The sequence below is a fragment of the Sciurus vulgaris genome (genome assembly GCF_902686455.1).
Source record: "Sciurus vulgaris genome assembly, chromosome: 5".
Taxonomy (NCBI): domain Eukaryota; kingdom Metazoa; phylum Chordata; class Mammalia; order Rodentia; family Sciuridae; genus Sciurus; species Sciurus vulgaris.
The window spans coordinates 53,767,082-53,788,969 of NC_136465.1; the positions used below are offsets into that span (position 1 = coordinate 53,767,082).

The window sequence follows — 21,888 nt, forward strand, 5'->3', positions numbered from 1 at the left end:
AAACAAAATTGATAAACCTTTAGCCACACTAACAAAGAGAAGACGAGAGAAAACTCAAATCACTAAAATTCGGAATGAACAAGGAAATATCACAACAGACAGGATTGAAATACAAAACATAATTAGAAGCTATTTTGAAAATATACTCCAACAAAATAGAAAATTTCAAAGACATCAACAGGTTTCTAGAGACATATGAATTGCCTAAACTGAACGAGGAGGACATACACCATTTAAATAGACCAATTTCAAGTACTGAAATAGAAGAAGTCATCAAAAGCCTACCAACAAAGAAAAGTCCGGGACCAGATGGGTTCTCAGCAGAGTTCTACAAAACCTTTAAAGAAGAGCTCATTCCAATACTTCTCAAAGTATTCCATAAAATAGAAGAGGAGGGAACCCTCCCAAACTCATTCTATGAAGCCAATATCACACTGATACCTAAACCAGACAGAGACTCATCAAGGAAAGAAAATTTCAGACCAATATCCTTAATGAACATCGACGCAAAAATTCTCAACAAAATTTTAGCAAATCGCATACAAAAACATATTAAAAAGATAGTGCACCATGATCAAGTTGGTTTCATTCCAGGGATGCAAGGTTGGTTCAACATCAGGAAATCAATAAACGTAATTCACCATATTAATAGACTTAAAGTCAAGAATCACATGATTATTTCAATAGATGCAGAAAGAGCATTTGATAAAATACAGCATCCCTTTATGCTCAAAACACTAGAAAAAATAGGGATAGTGGGAACATTCTTTAACATTGTAAAGGCCATTGATGCTAAGCCCATGGCTAATATCATTCTAAATGGTGAAAAACTGAAAGCATTCCCCCTAAAAACTGGAACAAGGCAGGGATGCCCTCTTTCACCACTTCTATTCAACATCGTTCTTGAGACTCTGGCCAGAGCAATTAGACAAACCAAAGAAATTAAAGGAATACGAATTGGAAAAGAAGAATTCAAACTATCCCTGTTCGCTGATGACATGATTATATATTTAGAGGAACCTGGAAACTCCACCAGAAAACTCTTAGAACTCATAAGTGAATTCAGTAAAGTAGCAGGTGACAAGATCAATGCCCATAAATCCAACGCATTTTTATACATAAGTGATGAATCTTCAGAAAGAGAAATTAGGAAAACTACCCCATTCAAAATAGCCTTGAAAAAAATAAAATACTTGGGAATCGATCTCACAAAAGAGGTGAAAGACCTCTACAATGAGAACTATACAACACTAAAGAAAGAAATTAAAGAACACCTTAGAAGATGGAAAGATCTTCCATGTTCTTGGATAGGAAGAATTAATATTGTCAAAATGGCCATACTACTTAAAGTGCTATACAAATTCAATGCAATTCCAATTAAAATCCCAATGACGTACCTTACAGAAATAGAGCAAGCAATTATGAAATTCATCTGGAAGAATAAGAAACCCAGAATAGCTAAAGCAATCCTTAGCAGAAAGAGTGAAACAGGGGGTATTGCAATACCAGATCTTCAACTCTACTACAAAGCAATAGTAACAAAAACGGCATGGTATTGGTACCAAAATAGAAAGGTAGATCAATGGTACAGAATAGAGGACACGGACACAAACCCAAATAAATACAATTTTCTCATACTAGACAAAGGGGCCAAAAATATGCAATGGAGAAAAGATAGCCTCTTCAACAAATGGTGCTGGGAGAATTGGAAATCCATATGCAACAGAATGAAACTAAACCCATATCTCTCACCATGCACGAAACTAAACTCAAAATGGATTAAGGACCTCGGAATCAGACCAGAGACCCTGCAGATTATAGAAGAAAAAGTAGGTCCAAATCTTCACCTTGTTGGTCTAGGATCAGACTTCCTTAACAGGACTCCCATAGCACAAGAAATAAAAGCTAGAATCAACCACTGGGATAGATTCAAACTAAAAAGCTTTCTCTCAGCAAAGGAAACTATCAGCAATGCAAAGAAAGAGCCTACAGAATGGGAGAATATCTTTGCCAATCATACTTCAGATAGAGCACTAATCTCCAGAATCCATAAAGAACTCAAAAAACTCTACTCCAAGAATTCAAATAATCCAGTCGACAAATGGGCTAAGGAAATGAATAGACACTTCACAGAAGAAGATCTACAAGCAATCAACAAACATATGAAAAAATGTTCAACATCTCTAGTAATAAGAGAAATGCAAATCAAAACCACCCTAAGATTCCATCTCACCCCAATTAGAATGGTGATTATCAAGAATACGAGCAACAACAGGTGTTGGCGAGGATGTGGGGAGAAAGGTACACTCATACATTGCTGGTGGGGCTGCAAATTAGTGCAGCCACTCTGGAAAGCAGTGTGGAGATTCCTTAGAAAACTTGGAATGGACCCTCCATTTGACCCAGCTATCCCACTCCTTGGCCTATTCCCAAAGGACTTAAAATCAGCATACTACAGAGATACAGCCATTATCAATGTTCATAGCTGCTCAATTCACAATAGCCAGACTGTGGAACCAACCTAGATGCCCTTCAATTGATGAGTGGATAAAGAAACTGTGGTATATATATACAATGGAATATTACTCAGCCATAAAGAATGATAAAATTATGGCATTTGCAGGCAAATGGATGAAACTGGAGAATATCATGCTAAGTGAGATAAGCCAATCTCAAAAAGCCAAAGGATGAATGATATCGCTAATAAGTGGAGGATGACACATAATGGGGGGGAGGGAAGGGTTAGTGTTAGTTTTAGAGTTAGGCTTAGGGAGGGGGGCAAGTATGGAGGAAGGAAGTACTGTATAGAGGGTAAAGAGGGGTGGGAGGGGTTGGGGGAAGGGAAAAAATAACAATGAATCAAACAACATTGTTCTATGTAAATTTATGATTACACAAATGGTATGCCTTTACGCCATGTACAGAGAAACAACATGTATCCCATTTGTTTACAATAAAAAAAAATGTGTCTTTAAAAGTAAAAAATATTTTAATAAAAAAATACAGAATTCAAATTGCAGGGCAAAAGAAATGGACAAATGATGTGAATAAATATTTATCCAAAGGAGACAAATATCTCACGAGTATATGAAAAATGCTAAATATCAATGATCTTTAGGGAAATTAAGAACAAAAACACAATTAGATACCATTTCACCCAAATTAGAATGCTAGTATTAAAATGGTAAATAAATAAATATGTTGTTTAAGAAGAAAGGGGAACTCTTACACAGAGTTGATTCAGTGTGAAGTAGTACAGTCATTATAGATGACAGTATGGTGATTACTCAAAAAATTAATCATAGAACTATCATGTCATCCAGAAATTCTACTGCTGTGAATATATCCAAATGAAAGGAGATCAGTAGGTTGAAGAGATATCTGCACTCACATGTTTACTGCAGCACTATCTCCAAAAGCAAAGATATGGAGTAAACTTAGGTGTCCAAGAATGGATGAATGGATAAAAATACACGTGGTACAGGGCTGAGGTTGCAGCTCAGTGGACTTAGTGGTAGAGTGCTTGGCTAGCACGTGTAAGGCACTGGGTTCAATCCTCAACACCACATCAAAATAAATAAAATAAAGGTATGGCGTCCATCAAAAAAAAAGATGTGGTATAGATACATAATGGAATGCTGTTCAACTATAAAAAGACATTCTATCATTTGCAGTAACCTGGATGAAGTGGGAGGACATCGGGTTAAGGACAGCAACTGGAAACAGAAAGACAAGTACCACATGTTCTTACTAATATGTGGAAGCTAAATAAGTTGATATCATAGAAGTAGAGTGTAGAAAAGTGGTTACCAAAATCTGGGAAGGGTAGAGTGGTAGGAGGATAGACAGAGATTGGTGATTGAGTATAAAAAAATGCATAGAGATAGGAGGAATAAGTTTAGTATTCTATAGCACAGTAATGATATTTAACAGTTATTTATTGTGTATTTAAAGAAAGGATTTCAAATTTTTGCAACTCAAATAAATAATACATGTTTGAAAAAATAAATAAATAAATAAATTGTGTATGTCCTCCTGGTTTAGTTTGGGAGGAGGATAGGTTTCTAGAATTTTTTTGATGTCTTCAGTAGTTTCTATTTTGTTGGAATATAGATTTTCAAAGTAGCTTCTCATTATTTTATGTATTTCAGTGGTTTCTGTCGTGATATTTCCATCTCATTAAGAATTTTTGAAATTTGAGTTTTCTCTCTCCTTCTGTTAGTGTGGCTAAGGGTTTGTCTATTTTGTTTATTTTTTCAAAGAACCAACTTTTTGTTTTGTCAATTTTATGAATTGTTTCTTTTGCTTTGATTTCATTGATTTCAGCTCTGATTTTAATTATTTCCTGTCTTCTACTACTTTTGATATTGTTCTGTTGTTCTTCTTTTTCTAGGACTTTGAGCTGTAATGTTAGGTCGTTTAGTTGTTGACTTTTTATTCTTTTCTTGAATGGGCTCCGTGTAATGAATTTTCCTCTTAGTACTGCTTTCATAGTGTCCCAGAGATTTTGATATGTTGTATCATCATTCTCATTCACCTCTAAGAATTATTTTATTCCCTCCCTGATGTTTTCTGTTATCCATGCTTCATTCAATAGCATTTTAGTTAGTCTCCAGGTGTTGGAGTAATTTCTGTTTTTTATTTTGTAATTGATTTCTAATTTCATTCCATTATGATCTGATAGAATATAAGGTAGTATCTCTATCTTTTTTTATTTGCTACGAGTAGCTTTGTGGCATAACATATGGTCTATTTTAGAGAAGGATCCATGTGCTGCTGGGAAGAAAGTGTTTTCGCTCTTTGTTGGATGGTATATTCTATATATGTCTGTTAAGTCTAAATTTTCGATTATGTTATTGAGATCTATGGTTTCTTTGTTCAATTTTTGTTTGGAAGATCTATCCAGTGGTGCCAGCAGTGTGTTAAAGTCACCTAGTATTATTGTGTTGTGGTCTATTTGATTCCTGGAATTGAGAAGGATTTGTGTGATGTACATGGATGCACCATTGTTTGGGGCATAAATATTTACGATCGTTATGTCTTCCTGATTTATGGTTCCCTTAAGCACTATGAAATGTCCTTCTTTATCCCTTCTGACTAACTATGGCTATGGCTTGAAGTCCACTTTATCTGAAATAAGGATGGAAATCCCCACTTTTTTAATGAGTCCATGTGCATGGTAGGTTTTTTCCATCCTTTCACCTTTAGTCTGTGGATGTCCTTTTCTATGAGATGAGTCTCTTGAAAGCAGAATATCATTGGGTCTTTCTTTTTAATCCATTCTGCCAGTCTATGTCTTCTGACTGATGAGTTTAGGACATTAACATTCAGGGTTATTATTGATATATGATTTGTATTCCCAGTTATTTGGGCTTATTTTTGGTTTTTAACTTGGCTTAATTTCTCCTTTGAATGGATTTTTCTTTAAAGTAATTTCTCCCTTTGCTGACCTACATTATTGTTTTTCATTTTCTCCTCATAGAATATTTTGTTGACAATATTCTGTAGCACAGGCTTTCTATTTGTAATTTCTTTTAACTTTTGTTTATCATGGAAGGATTTTATTTCATCTTCAAATCTGAAGATTAGTTTTGATGGTATAGGATTGTTGCTTGGCAACCATGTTCTTTCAGAGTTTGAAATATGTCGTTCCACGCCCTTCTATTTTTTAGGATCTGGGCTGAGAAATCTGCTGATATCTATATTGGTTTCCCCCTATATGTAATATGATGCATTTCTCTCTCAGCCTTCAAAATCCTATCTTTATTTTGTATGTTAGGCATTTTCATTATAATGTGCCTTGGTGTGGGTCTGTTGTAGTTGTGTATTTGGAGTCCTATAAGCCTCTTATACCTGATTTTCCATTTCATTCTTCAGAGGTGGGAAATTTTCTGATATTATTTCATTGAATAGGTTGTTCATTCCTTTGGTTTGTATCTCTGTGCCTTCCTCAATCCCAATCATTCTTAAATTTGGTCTTTTCATGATGTCCCATAGTTCTTGGAGATTCTGTTCATGATTTCTTACTGCCTTCTCTGTTTGGTCAACCTTATTTTCAAGATTAAATATTTTGTCTTCATTGTCTGAGGTTCTGTCTTCCAAATGGTCTAATCTGTTGGCGATGCTTTCCATTGAGTTTTTTATTTGGTTTATTGTTTCCTTCATTTCAAGGATTTCTGAAATGATCTCTTGCTTCCTGCAGCTGCTCTTTCAACTGCTTATTGAAGTGATCATTCATTGCCTGCATTTGCTCTCTTATCTCATTCTTAGCCTCACGAATCATCTTAATCATGTATAATCTGAAGTCCTTTTTGACATTTCTTCTACCATACTGTCACTGGATTCTATTAATATAGAATCTAGATTTGTTTGGATCATTTTCTTCCCTTGTTTTTTCATGTTCTTCATGTATCTTCCCCTCTAGCGGTGTAGATCTGGGGTTTTGCAGTTTCCCCCCATAGGCTTATAGTGACCCTATAGGTTTCCAAAACCTTTTCTTTAAGGGGGAGATCAATATTAACAGTGCCCAGTTCAGACAGTATGCAACCTTAGACCAAATAGCCCCTATGAGGACAATAACAATATTGTCATAATAAACAGAATGAGTTCAATTATTATCTTCAGTAAAGCAAATATATTTGCAATAAGGTCTGCAATTTCTAATGGAGTACAATGAGGATGCTGGGGGTGTGTAGGATGTAGTTGTTAATGGGATAAGAAGAGAATATATAGAAGTTCCAGATAATAGAGTGAGAGTGTAATCAAAAGAAGTTGATTGTTAGCATGTGAAAAGGGAAAAAGAGACTGTGAGGGAACAGATAAACAAAAGGAAAAGAGAGCAAGAAAAGTAAAGAAGTAAAAACTTAAAATTTTTCAATAAGGAAAAAAAAAGAAAATCTACACTATAACAGTCATATAGTATTCAAACCTCCCAGTCTTCAGTAGCGTGATGTATGAGAGGTACCTGACAATGAGCTTCCAGTCTTCAGCAGGCATCTCAGGATGGGATTTGCCCCACCTAAAGATGGAAGATATAGCTTCCAGCATTATCCAAGATGGCCCCTCTGGCTTCCAAATGTGTTGGCAAATGGGAAGCTGCAGCTCAAGGTGTGGGCGTGGTTGGCTGGAGGTCCTGGAGGTGGGGTGTGGTCAGTCTGGTTTCAGGATTCTGGAAGCGGGGTGCAATCAGTCAGTCTGGGGGTCCTGGTGTTGGGTGCAGCCAGTCGGTTTGGGGTTCCTGGCGGCAGGGAGCAGTCAGTCGATGTGAGGGCCCCGAAGGCAGGGAGTGATCGGTCGGGCTGAGGGATCCTGGAGACAAGGCTCAGTCAGTCTGGCCAGGGGTCCTATGGGGCCTGGCTGTTGTCTCAAAATGGCGGCAGCCACATGTAACCAAACCTGCAGGTACTGTGACAGTGAACTTCCAGGCAGCCGCAGGCAGCTGGTGCTCCACTGGTTGTCTGTGGTCAGTTTGCTGTCTGTTGTCGGATGATCAGGAGGTGAACCTTGGCAGTGGGTGATGGAGAGGTGAAAGACAAGCGATGGACAGGCAAGAGGCAGGCAAATGGCGGATGATAGATGCCTGACAGTGAGCAATCTGCACTCAAAAAAGGCATCCATACGCTGGCAGACTGCAGGTGATCACAGTAGACAAATGGGGTAAACAGCAGGGGATCGATAAGTAGCAAAAACTGCCTCACCAAGAAACAGATATCCTCTGCTTCTTGGGGATTCCTTAAGGATGGTTTTTGTTAATTAATTTTGTTCCTATAAATGAGTCAAGTCCTGTGAATTTGTTGTTGTTGAAAACTTATCTTGAAAAACAAGGAAACTGGAGATCTTATTCTGCCTTCTTTATTTAGGGTTCAAATTTTTTTTTTTTTTTTTTTTTTTTTTTGATCTTTGAGGAAAACAAAGTTAATGGTTTTTTACACATTGCTTCTTCCTAGTTGAACTACTACATTGAGAGAATTGAGGCAAGGGAGTTAGGAAGAGCCTAAGGAAGTAAGTCATAGACCTCACACTCTTTGTTCTCAGAAGTAGCTTTCATGAATACAAACCTGAAAGGACTTTCATCCATAAGGAGGCCAAGCCAATACTAGGTTTGAAGCACACACTGCCAGGGTGCTGCAGGAGCAAGAGAAAGTTAGGGAAAATCCAAACCCTCCTCTGTGATGACATGGTTCATTATACACTTACAGTCAGCTGCTGGCTGATTTCAAGAAAAGAGTAATGGTTGGAGGAAGTTTGGGGCCATTGTTTAAAAAAAATTTTTTTTTTTTTTCTGTGCATTTTCTTTCTTCTCTTCATCTGACTCCTCCAATGTATATGCACAAGAATGGTAGACAATGTCTCACCGATGCGCTGCTGATTTCACGTTTCCCTTTTCTCAAGGATTGTAGTCCCACGCTATCACTTATTGGCAAACATTTCTGGTACTTTTCTGTTACTACTTTGCCATGGCCAGAAGTAGACATCTGTTTTGTTACTCCTTTTCATTCTTTCTGTTTCAAGGAGTATCAATCTTCTTAGAGATTTTGTTTCTAAACTCTTGTTGCTTCCTGAAGTTACACCTCATCTTATTGTGCATACTTTTACCATTCCATGAATTACTTTGATTACTTAACTATCAACTATAGATTACTAACCTCAGAGTAAATTGGATTATATTCATTCTCTGTCCATCCTTTGATTTATCTTATTTTTATTTATTATTATTATTGTTGTTATTATTTTTATTATTTATTTTGGGATATTTGGGATTGAACCCAGAGGTACTTTACCATTGAGTTCCATCCCCAGGCCCTTTCTAATTTTTTTTTTTTTTTTTTTTTTTTTTTGTACTTTGAGGAAAAGTCCCAATAATTTGCTTAGGGCCTCATTAAATTGCTAAGACTGGCTTGGAACTTGCAATCCTCCTGCCTTAGCCTCTGAAGTGGCTGAGATTACAGGTATGCATCAATTTTCCCCAGCTTTCTTCTGATTTTTGATGAAAATTTGGATTTAATCCTCAAACAGGTTTCTCCATGTATCAACATGTAACTGATAATTTTTCTTTACTCATTGTTACTTACAAATACCTGATATTATGTAGCAACTTACTTGTCTTCCCTCTCCTTGACTGCGTCAGGCCTTTATAATTAAAGTCCTTGCTTTTCAAGTAATATATTTTCACCTAGTCTGACATTATCAAACACCTATATCACTTCTTTATGAAATATGAATCTTAATTTGCCTCTCCAAATATCCAAAACATGTTTGTGGAGGGAATGCATGAATGAATGGTTGAAGCAACAAATAACTTAGGATATTGTATTCATATGCAGGAATGGGGGAAATATAAATATACACTCCTACTCCAAATGTGATTGATTTACTATTATTTCATAACAAAAATATACATTTATATTTTGCCATATGTTTTTTCCAAATTTCATTCAAAATACACACTTTATCCTACAGTTGTTTTTAATAATATTAAATGCAAATCACACGTGTAGTTTTCATTATTCTACATGATTTAAAAATAGCAAATGAAATTTGAGTACTATCTTATTTTAGTTTATTTAAATAAATTAATAAATCTTGAATGTCTCAGAAAACCTTATTAAAAATTTGTGTAACATTAATTTAAGTAAAATCACCATACGTGGTAACTCTTTGAATTTCTCAGGACATCATGAAAGACTTGATGTAGAAGTATATTTCTTTAGTACCTTATGAAAAAAAAAACTTTCTATTATACTTTATAAGTTGAATTTTTAACTCACCAGATTTTAGAACATTTCCATCATCAATACTGCCCCCTGGTGAACCAATCTGAAATGCACAATCTGGAGGCCTATGACCAGGAAAGCAGTGACAATGACCAAAATTATTACATATCTGAAACAGGAAAAAAAAAAAAAAATGTGTAATCACAATTATATTAGTCTTTATATCTGGTATAAATGTCTGAATTACAAAGAATAATGAATTTTCATAAGATTTTTGTGACTATATAAGAAATGGTTGGAAAAAATAGTGAAATTTTTGACATTAGTATTCAAATGGCAAAATCATAACTTACATGAAAGTGTATTTTTAGTCTCTATACATCAACTATTTTAATAAGCACTTTGTATTCCTCCACCATCTTTTCAAAAATGAAACTCAATAAACTTACAACCTTCAAATTCACACAGGTGAATTTAAAGTTTTTCTCAAGTGTTGTTTACTTGTTTTGGAAACATTAGCTGTCACCATTTAGATATTTTCTACTTATGTACTTTATAATTGCTGTATTCATTTTGGTAAAATAACTATCAATTGGCTTGGATACTGTAATGTGTTATCCTAGACCCTTCAACATTCTATACTATTGAGCAATAATTTTCATTTTATTTTTAAGTGAATATCTTCTTAAACAAAACAGATACAAGAGAAAATATTAAAAATGAGCAATATATATATACATTATGATAAATTTGCATTGCTAGAAGTTTACATTTGGCAGTTTTTCTATATTATTGGTGCTTTAATATTTTATTAGCATAGTTTTCAATTTAAAATTAAGCCCATATACTGTAAGATCTAATTGAAAGTATATGAATTTAAAAGTGTCTTTATCCACTGAACCCCACTGCACACTAAAAAAAAGTTTATATTATATATATATATATATACACATACATATATAAAACATGCACTTATAAACACACAAACTTACAGCCACAAACACACATTTGTGTTTTTGCCAAAATAATGTCATAAATATATTTTCATACCTGTATAAATATATAGAATTTGCCCATTTAAAAAATTAGATTCAAAATATTCAGTAGTTTGAGTATTCCTATCGAATTACTCTGTGTGTTTACCCTTATTCTATTAAACCTTTTAAAGTTCATTAAATTTTTAATCTCCTTTTCCTACTCATCAAAATATTTTCAGTTAAAAAATTGAATTAGAGTAGCAAATTCCATGAAGTAGTCTCCCATTTTATATAGCCATACCCCTACTGTTAACTGTTTACTGTACTAGCAATAAGTCTTTTAACATATAGTTTAGAAATTAGGATTAGAATATCACTTGTGCATTATTTTAAGTTTATTCTACAATTGTTGTCCCTTTGTGAATTAATTTTATTTATTTAATCAACATAAAACAGCAAAGGATATCATTTTATTTTTACTAATGTAAAAAGATGATCAGCCAGAATAAAAGAAAGGTAAATAGTATTGTACATTTTTTTTCTGCAGTGAAGAATAACATGACCATAACAGACCATGTGAGCTGACTAACTTTCCAATAGGAAAAACAAACAAATCCAGAACATCTAAAACATTTGTTGGCTATATATCTAATTTCAAAAATATTAATAATGAAAAGAAAGAAAAACAAAATAAAGAAAGTCATCTTATAACATTCTGAACAGTGTAAAGAGAATAAAAATAGCATTTAGTTCCTTTCTGACAGAACAGAAAGCCACAGGACAATGTAATTGGGTTTCATAGTTTGGGGAGAAAACTGAAATTTAAATCCTTTAGGCAGCAAAAGGGATCATATATTTGGAAGGGCGTATTTTTGTATTTTTAACACATAAGAACTCTAAAATGTGTATCCTCTACATATATTTTCCCTCTACATTATTATCAAAATGGTATTGCAGCATCTTCCCCTCCCATGACACAATAATATAAATGAAAGAACATCTGACATAAAATAGCAAATTTAAATATAAATTCAAATGTTAACAATTTCTAAGAGACAAAATTAATAGAATGCATAGAAACACTTATAATATCAGAGACCTCAAATTTCAAAATAGTCACACAAAACACAGAATTTAGAGGTAAAAGGCAGAGGGTCTGTCTAAAGTATAAAAAACAGTTGACTTAATTATGTATACAGGGAGAAATAGTTTTACTGAAGTTTGGCATAGGGGAATAAATAAAACAAATGTTAAAATTGCAAGATAACTTGGGTTCAACAATTACATTACATAATTTCCTTTGTACAGGATGAGACATGTTAAGAAAAATAATTTAAAAGTTATTTTATCAGCTGGGTGTGGTGGCACAAGCCTGTAATCCTAGAGACTTGGAGGCTGAGGTAAGAGGATTGCGATTTCAAAGCCAGCTTCAGCAATTTAGGGAAACACTCAGCAACAGAGTGTGCTCTTGACTCAAAATAAAAATTTAAAAGATGGATGAGGTAGTTTAGAGGCAAAGTTCTCTTGAGTTCAATCCCCACTACCAAAATAATAAGATAATAAAAATTGCAATATTAAAAAATAAAAACAATTTAGCAAAAATGAAAGGAAATGTATAAAGAGGAAATTTAAGAAGTAAATAGTCTATGATGAATGGAACAAGCCTATTAATTAATAAAAGACAAAGATATTAAAAATGGATTAGAAAGTGAAACTGAAGAAATAGACCAATACATACATTGGCAAATAAATAGGTATCAAGAATGAACAACTCGAAAACCAAGATAATAAAAATAAGATATAAACATGTGGGGGCTAGGGAGATAGCTCAGTTGGTAGAGTGCTTGCCTCACAAGCACAAGGCCCTGGGTTCAATCCCCAGCACCGCAAAAAAGAAAAGGAAAAAAAAAAAAAAGTGAAAAAAATAAAGGTAAATCTGACACATATTGAAATATAGAGAAAATAAATTGATTTTTAAATAAAATACAAAAAAGCAACTCATGTTAGAATTTTAACCTAAATGGATCTGTAACTGATAGGGGAAAATGAAAACTACAGTCAATTATCTAAGTCCTATAGAAAGAAAGGTCATAATTCATTAATTCTGATCAAAAGTTTTAGAATGAAATGTCTAGATCCTTTAAAGATTGACAAGATCACAAAGATATGATGAATGCTTCCAAAATCACTTTATAGTAGCCATTTCCAAATTTTTCACATCCTGCTACAGCTTGATGTTTGTAATACGCCAATTAGTTAAATGGAAAAGGATTAAAAAACATTAATTTATTAAATTTTCTGCATAAAATTATATGAAGAAAGATAAATTACAAAATATTTGGGAATATATTAAATACTGCATTAATAGAAAACTTTTATGTGCAATTTTTTTCAAATTTTGTAAATCTAATCTTAGATTATAAAAAAAAAAAAAACAAACAAAAACAATGAGCTTTCAGTGATAAAGCTAAATCCACTGTGGATTTTAGTAATCAGGCCCACAACATTTCTGCAAAAGGGAAGTATGAAGCTTCTGTTGTGAAAAATACCATCACCATCATTTAATCAATAATTTAAAATTTTAATTAAAATTCCTAGGCATTATATATCATCAGGGAGGGGGATATGAAAATGGTGGAATGAAACAGACATCATTACCCTATGCACATGTTTGATTACACAAATGGTATAAATCTACATCGTGTATAACCATAGAAATGAAATGATGTATCCCATTTGTGTACAATGAATCAAAATGTAGTCTGTAAAAATAAAAAAAGTAAATAAATAAAAGGTGCAAAAATTTACTAGGCATGTAAGGGGACAAAATTTTAAAAAAATAAAAATTAACAATTTAAGATGATCAAAAAAAAGAAATAGCAAAAAATGACTTTAAAGTAACTGTGTTAATAGGCTCAAGAAAATATGAAAAATGTACAAAACAAATAAAACCTTGGAGAATTTCAAAAGAAATCCAATTCCACCTGGAGCAATCAAATGAACATTTGTGAGTCCCTACATTCAAGAACTATGAAAAGTGTGCAAATAATTATTTATCCAAGAAGTGAAAATTCAACCTCGAATTTGTAATACCATAATAGACAAAATGAAAGAGATACAGATAATTAAGAGTATAAACATATTAAAATAATTTTAAAATGTTCCAATATCATTTATTAAATCTGATATATCCTCTGAAGATATAGGGAAAGATAAATTTGGTTTCACCTGCTATACTCTTGCAAAACAGTCAACATAGAAATCTTCCATGACTGCTGATATGTGGGCATATTTCCCCCAACACCAACAAATTCTAGAGCATATTCTCCAGTGGACAACCCTGTGTCTTCTAATTCATTTTAATTCTCACATTGTGTCTCATTATTTGGAGACAATGTCACATGCCACAGGTTGAAGGCTTATGCCCATAAGACAGTCCCTCATTTCATATGCCAGGCACAAATCTGGGTTTCTGGAACTTCTGGCCAACTGGCTATAAATTGGATTTCCCACAATCTCTTCCCAGGATCAATTAATTTACTAGAATGACTCATAGAAGTCATGTAAACATTTCACTTATAGTTAACCCATTTACTTCAAAGGGTATTTTAAAGGATGTAAATGAACAGCCACATGAGCAGATGTGTAGGGTAATCCCTGGATTCACACTGAACACAGGAGATTCTGTCCACATGGACTTGGGATATGCCATTTTCTCTGCAGGTGCATGCTCTCTCTAAACCCAGTCCTTTGAGTTTTTTGTTTTTTTATTTTTATTTTTGTTGTTGTTGTTGTTGTTTGTTTTGTTTTATTGGTTTTATCATACAGGCATGACTGATTACATCTCTGGCCTTCCCAGAGGCTGAGGAGTGGGGTTGAAAGTCCCCATACTCTAATCATGTCTTTGTCTTTCCAGTGAGCAGTCTCTAACCTGAAGCTAGGGGCCCTGAGCTACCAGATATCTCATTAGCATATAAAAGACTCATCATTCCAGAGATTCCAAGATTTTAGGAGCCATATGCAAGGAAACAGAGAAATTTAAATCCATGTGTTCGGAATCAGAGAAAAAGACCAAATATATATTTCAGAGTAGCACATGTGTCTGTGCTGACACAATGATCTCATTCTTTGTTCTTTAATGGGTAATATATAATCCACTCACCTTTGCCAAATTCATATACTGAAATCCTAACCTTCACTATCTCAGAATGTGACTACTGCGGGAAATAAGTTCTTTAAAAATGGTGGTTAAGTTAACCTGAGGCTTTCAGGGTGGGCCTTAAGGTAGTGTTTCTTGTGTCCTTATAAAAATGGGACATCTGAACATACACAGAGCCACTAGAAGGTGTTCACACAGAAGAAAGATTATGTGAAGGCATGAAAGAAGCAGCCATTTTCAAGCCAAGGAAAGAGATTACAGAATTAAACCAACCTTGTTGACACCTTGATTCTGGACTTCCAGATTCCAGAACTATAAGAAAAAATAAATACCTGTTTTTTATCTACCCATATGTAGTATCTTGTTTTGACAGCCTGAGCAAACTAACATTTGTGCCAAATAGAAATAGTATATGTTCACCAAAAGATAAGAATAACAATCTTGGTGTATTGTGACTGGTTTTAATAATAATAAAAATAGCATAATATACAACTGGAAGCTGCCCAAATGCCCACCAACATTAGTATGGTAGAAGGTGATATACGCACAGGATACAAAGATACTAAGAAATAAGACTGAGCCAAAAATTTACGTGCAATAATATGGATAAAATCTTAAAATAATACAAAATTTTTCATGTCAGAGAAAAGACAACCATTTTTTAAATTAATTTTCTATAAAATTCAAAATCAAGATAGTGGCTACATTTCCAGGAAACTCTTGACTGGAAGAAAGATTGAAGGGTACTTGATGGATGCTAGTAATATGAAACAATTATGTACCCCCCCAAAAATAATTTATATATACTTAATATTTTTTAAAAGATTTAAATGAAGTTGCTATGTTCTAAGAAATTTGCATTGTCATGGAGAATGGTAAAGTACAAAATAATAAAACATTTTTAAGACAAAACTGCAAAAATCCATGGCAATCCATGAAAGTATTTTCTTACCTTTAAACTAACAGAGAAAAATTCTGACAATAAAAAATACCATACAAGAAGGCAACAATAAATTTTTAAAAAAGTCTTAATGATCTCACTACAAAATAAATGAGGTAATAGATATTTTAATTAGGTTGATTTAATTATTCTACATTATGTACATATATTGAATATAACATTATACCCAATAAATATATAATTATGATTTGACAATTTAAAATAAGGTTGATATAAAAGGAAAGCCTATACATGTTAGATTTTTTTTTTTGGTATTAGGAATTGAACCCACGGGTGCTTAACCACTGAACCACATCCCCAGCCCTTTTTCTATATTTTATTTAGACACAGAATCTCACTAAGTTGCTTAAGGGCCCACTAAATTTCTGAGGCTGGCCTTGAACTCAGGGATCCTCCTGCCCCAGCCTCCTGAGCCTCCAGGATTACAGGCATGTGCTACCACGCCTGGCTCACAAAATGTTACGATTCTTGGACAAATCTAAAACACAAAGGAGGAAAAAAGACTGAAAAAATATATTGTGCAAATATTTGTCAAATATGTAAATGGAAAATGAGAAGTAAAGCAAAATAATTGAGGAAACAATAATTTCTAAATGTTGAGGTTTATTCACTTATAAAATGTAAAATTTCTAAATTCCTATTTACTTGACTATGTGACTTCAAAAATATACAGGCTAAAACTGGAAAAACTGATAGATTTATAGAAAAAAAATAGTCATCTCCAAAATAGTTGTGGGAACTACTATTTATGATATTGTCACATCAGAAATAAATGAAATAAGAAGAAAATTATAAAACACTGAATTAATTTAGATTCAAACTAAAGGTGGGTCAATAAAAGTGAAGTAACAAAAGACAAGGAAATTTACTTCTCATAAGGAAGAGTGTATTTCTATTTTTTAGTAATTATAAAGTGTAAATTTTGTAAAAATAACATTAACAGAATCGTTAACAATAATGACAAGAAAATGGAGGTACCTACAAAGAGAACAAACACATGCAAAGCAGTGGAAAGTTGGAGGTGGACGTTATCTGTATAGGAAGGACTGTGTGCTGCAGCAGTTTTCTCTTTTGAATTTTTTTTTTTTCCAGACTGGATCTCTCTATGTTGCTCAGGCTGACCTCAAACACCTGGGGTCATGTGATCCTCCTGGCATAACATTGTCCCTGGCTTGGCAGCTGCTTTACTCTGAGGGCAGCAACACTCAAGAGGCAGGGTGGGACAGCTAAAATCTGATGAAAGTCATCAAAATTGAGAACAGAGGAACCCAAACTCTCTCTGTAAATTCAGCCCAAGTTTCTAGATGATCCCTGAATAATTTTTGTTCTTGGCATAATGAAAACCATATGTGGGATAGAAGAGAAATATTCAGTTCCAAATCATGGAAGTGTATTTTGAAACCTGTCTCTCAATGATTGACAACTAGACAATTTTTGAGACAGTAGAGACCTAGAGAATCTCAAAAATAATTACCAATTACAGACACAGTTGCTATTTATAGATCACTAATCCAATGTCTACAGAGTACAAACTATTTTCACAGGTAAATGGCATATTCATCTTTTCAAATATACACAATATATTCATAGACCACATAGTGTGCCTCAAAGCAAGTGATAAAACATTTAATAGAAATAAAGACAAGATATTCCCTGACCACAATGGAGTCAATAGCAGTTATTTAGAAAGATCTGAACATCTTGACAATAAATACCCTTCTAAATAATCCACTCTTCAAAGAAACAAAATAAAATAAAAATATAAAATTGAAAGGTGATGATAAAAAAAACAGTTAAAATTTGGAAATGCAACTAAAGCAAGGGAAATTTATAGTTTTAAATGCTTATTTTATAAAAGGAAAATCTAAAAGTCATTCATCTAATATTAATCCTCATACTGTAAAACAAAGATCAAAATAAACCATCAGCCTGGTATGATGTTTGTTATCAGAGCTCTAGGCCTCTTGCTAGCCTATATATCTCAGTCTCCTTTGGGAATTTCTTCAAATGAAGAAAACTACCAATTTCAAGTTTACATTTCCCTTCAGGGAAGTCCACATCTGATGCACAACTAATGTGAGGTTTTAAAAACTTGAATCTCTCACCCCAACTTGGGTCATTTCATCTTTAGGACTTCCCAAATGGCTGGATGAAGTTTTCACTAGAAACTGCTTTGCAGCTCAAATTATCTCACACCATGCCCAAATCTACTGGTTTGCCTTTCTTTTCACAGATATTTGTCTTCAAGTGCACTCTCTTTCATCCTGCAGGATTATCTCCATCTCTTCAACTGCTATCCAGGAAACACACCCTGTAATAATTGTGAGCATGAGTAATCTGAGAAAATGATATTGAGCTGGTCTTTTTGAGTTGAGTCCAGTTTCTTTGAAGACCTTGTCATTGGTGATAGAGCATAGACAGCTTTTGGGATGCAGTGACATTTCTGTTACTAAAACATTCATGGTTGGTAAATTGAAATGGTATACCAATAGAAAAGAATGAATTAACTCACATGCTATGATACATATTTAAGATATGTGAGGGAAATAATGTCTAAAGAAAATGCAATTTGAGAGTTGTTTTCAAGCTTGGAAGCAATTTGGAAAATATGATTTTAAAGCTGAGCGAGAATAACAGTGACAACAGTATGCCAAGTGGGAATAACGATTTGCCTCTATCTCTGCATAATCAGCTGCACATGGAAATATTTTGTTTACTTTTATGCTTACAGAATACTTCTGTACTCCAAATGTGTCGAGTTTTTTCCCCTCAATCAAAGCAGTTCTCAACTTTTTAGAAGAAATCAATAGGGTGACCTAAAAATTCAATTCAATTCTGATATTAATAAGAAATAGCAGACTAATTGTAAAATAGTGACCTCCTGACATATGTGACACCCTTACACAGGAGACTGAGTAAATAAGATCCATCCTCACCATTGTAGGTATGCATTATCCAATTGGTTGAGCATCTAAACAGAGCAAAAGATGAGAATGATAGAAAAAATGTGAATTCTTTTTCTGGAGCCCTTTCCCTTGGATATAAGAGAATTGAAGCTCCTTGTTTTGGGGCTTTTAGATTCAGGTTGCTTTACCAGGTTACTTTGCACTATAGGTTTTTCTTGTTCTCAGTTTGAAAATGGCAGACTGTGGACTTTTTGTCCTTTATAATCACATAGCCAATTCCTACTTGTTCTGTTTTTTGTTTGTTTGCTTGTTTGTTTGGTCTGAAGCATATATGTAATGTATGCTACATTATATCTGTTCTGGTTAGCTTTTGCTGCTGTTATAGGCAAAAGACCTGTCAAGAACAATTTTAGAGAAAGAAAAGTTCATTTGGGGGCTCATATTTTCAGAGGTCTCAATTCACAGATGACCAATTCCATTGCTCTGGGTCAGAGGTGAGGCAGAACATCATGTCACAAGAGTGTGGAGGAGGAAAGCAGCTCAAGACATCACATCAGAGAGGAGAGAGAGAGAGAAAGAGAGACTCTGAAGACCAGGGACAAAATATATACCCCCAAAGGCATGCCCCCACTGACCCACCTCTTCCAATCAAACCCTACTTGCCTACAGCTACCATCCAGTTAATCCCTATCAAGGGATTAGTGCATTGATTAGGTTGAGACTCTCATAACTAAATCATTTCACCTCCAAACTTTCTTATATTGTCTCACATGAGCTTGTGAAGGACACTTCATATGTAAACCATAATATTGTGCTCCTTGTCCCCAACTGCTCATGCCAGTTTCACAATGCAAAATACATTTACTCCACTTCTAAGAGTCCCCATAGTCTTAATAGTTCCATCACTGCCAAAAGTCAACTCCAGAGTTTCCTCTGAGATTTGGAGCAGACTCTCAGTGTGAGTCTCTGTAAAAATCAAAAGCAAGTTAAATCTATCCAATATACATAGGCAAAAAGTAAATATTTACATTCTTCAAGGGAGAAATAAGACCATAGAAAGAAGAGATGGGACCAAAACAAGACAGAAATCCAGCTAAGCAAATAAGTCCTGTAGCTTCAAATCCAGCATCTGGAGCATAAGACATCATGATGTTGTCATCAAAAGGTTTGTGTAGCTACACCCTATGGCTTTGCTGGTTCCAGCCCAAATGGCCTCTCTTGTCTTCTTTCTGCTTGATTCCTGCAACTTTCCTCAGCAGATCTTCCATAGGTATCTCTTAATCTTGAGAATCTCCACAGCAACTTCAGCTTCCTTCTCACTTCTTCATGCATTGCCCTCTCAGGGGCTTCTCACAGGTACTCCAAACTTGCTTCATTTTGCCTGACTCCTGAGACTTCCACTGAAATCTGTGTAAGCCTCTATGACCCCCCTACCTCCAGCATCCTGAAATTCTGAAGAACCAGAACCACATGGTTGACACCAAAGTCTGCCACCATCTTGAACAGTAACCAAGCCTCTAGGGACCATGACTGCAGCAACCTCTGAGTGCCTAGGTGACTGAGGATAGTGCAACAACTTCCTAGGCCTTCCTGTGAAAGCAGGGTGTTCCACTGGTCTTTCTCTCTCTTCTCTCTTTTAGAGGAAGAAAAGTTGATTTTGAGGCTTATGTTTTCAAGGTCTCTCAGTCTCCACTGGCCTCTTCCAAAAAGAATTTTTCGTTTTATACCCTTGAGCCTAAGATGGGTGTGGTCTTGCCAATTCCTGAGTTGCCCTCAAACCATTTTTCCAATTGTTCCTAGGTAAAGTATTAAGGGTTTCTTTAGTGACTATAATCCATTTAACAACCACAACTTCCTTAGCCCCAGTTTTACCTGCTGGTTTTCTGGACAAACTCCAGTGTTTTTCAAATCTTCCTGCTGTGCTTTCTGCTCATGATTGTCATAGTATACTTAGCTAAAGGCTGCCAGCAATATCCATGCCACTGCTTGAATACTGTACTGCCTAGAAATTTTGTCTGCTAAACTAAGAGGGCCATCACCTTTAAATTCAGCTTCACAAAAAGTCACAGGACATGGGCAAAATGTAGACAACTTCTTAGCCAGAACACCACATGAATGGCCTCTTGTCCAATTTCCAATGAAGTCCTTTCTTTCCTCTGATACCTCTTAAGCCCAGTCTTTCCTGTCCATAATACTATCAGCATTCTGGTCTGTTGAGCTCCCACCAGAATTGCTCATTAAGCTCTGCTTATAACAATCTAAAGGTTTTCTAGTTTTTACCTCTAGACTTCTCAAAATTAATTCCCCCCACAAACCAGCTCCAAAGACTTTTGAACCACATGGTCATGTTAGTCACACCAATGACCCCACTTCTGAGTATTTTCTATTGCTGTGACCAGAAAATCTGACAAGAACAATTTTAGAGGAGGAAAAATTCATTTGCAGGCTCACAGTTTCAGTAGTCTTCATTCAATAGATGGCCAACTATTGCTGTGGGCTAGAGGTAAGGCAGAACATCATGGTGAAAGACTGTGGAAGAGGAAAGCAGCTTAGTACCTGGCAATCAGGAAGCAGAGAGAGAGCCTCCCCTTACCAGGGACAAAATATATACCCCAAAGGCATGCCTCCAATGACTCACCTCCTGTAGTCACATCATACCTGCCTATAGTTTATATCCTATCAGGGGATTAATGTACTGATTAAGTTAAGACTCTCACAACTCAATCATTTCACCTCCAAACTTACTTTCTTTGTCTCACACATGAGATTTTGGGAGACACAATCATGTCTAAACCATAATAACATCTTTTTAAATTGTACCACTGTCCTTAGAAATTGCATCCTGATGTTTTAATTGTTTTTTCCCTCTTTTCATTTTTAGATTTGGAAATTTCTATTGACATTTCCTCAAGCTCACCAATCACTTCTTCAACTATGTTCAAGCTATTAATAAACCCATCCAGGGTGTTCTTCATTTAAGTTACAGTATTTTTTTTTTTATTTCTAGTATTTTCTTTTAATTACTTCTTAGATTTCCCATCTCTTTTGCTAACACTATCTGTCTGTTCTTGCATGCTTTCCACTTTTCCCCTACATATTGGGTTTTAGTTGTTTTAAATTCCCAGTCTGATAATTCAGACATTTCTTCCATATCAGTTAAGTTCTGGCCCTT

At 34.7% G+C, this 21,888-nt stretch overlaps 1 protein-coding gene across 1 annotated transcript in view; it reads right to left on the reverse strand.

The window, feature by feature from the left end:
* The window catches only part of LOC306662459 (disintegrin and metalloproteinase domain-containing protein 18-like), a gene marked incomplete at both ends in the record, with an annotated part of 161,443 nt that overhangs the window by 15,151 nt on the left and 124,404 nt on the right, over positions 1 to 21,888 (reverse strand). Inside the window, one exon of the mRNA XM_079142167.1 lies at positions 9,768 to 9,882. Coding sequence (XP_078998293.1) covers positions 9,768 to 9,882 — 115 coding nt within the window. The remainder of the gene's footprint in view (positions 1 to 9,767; positions 9,883 to 21,888) is intronic.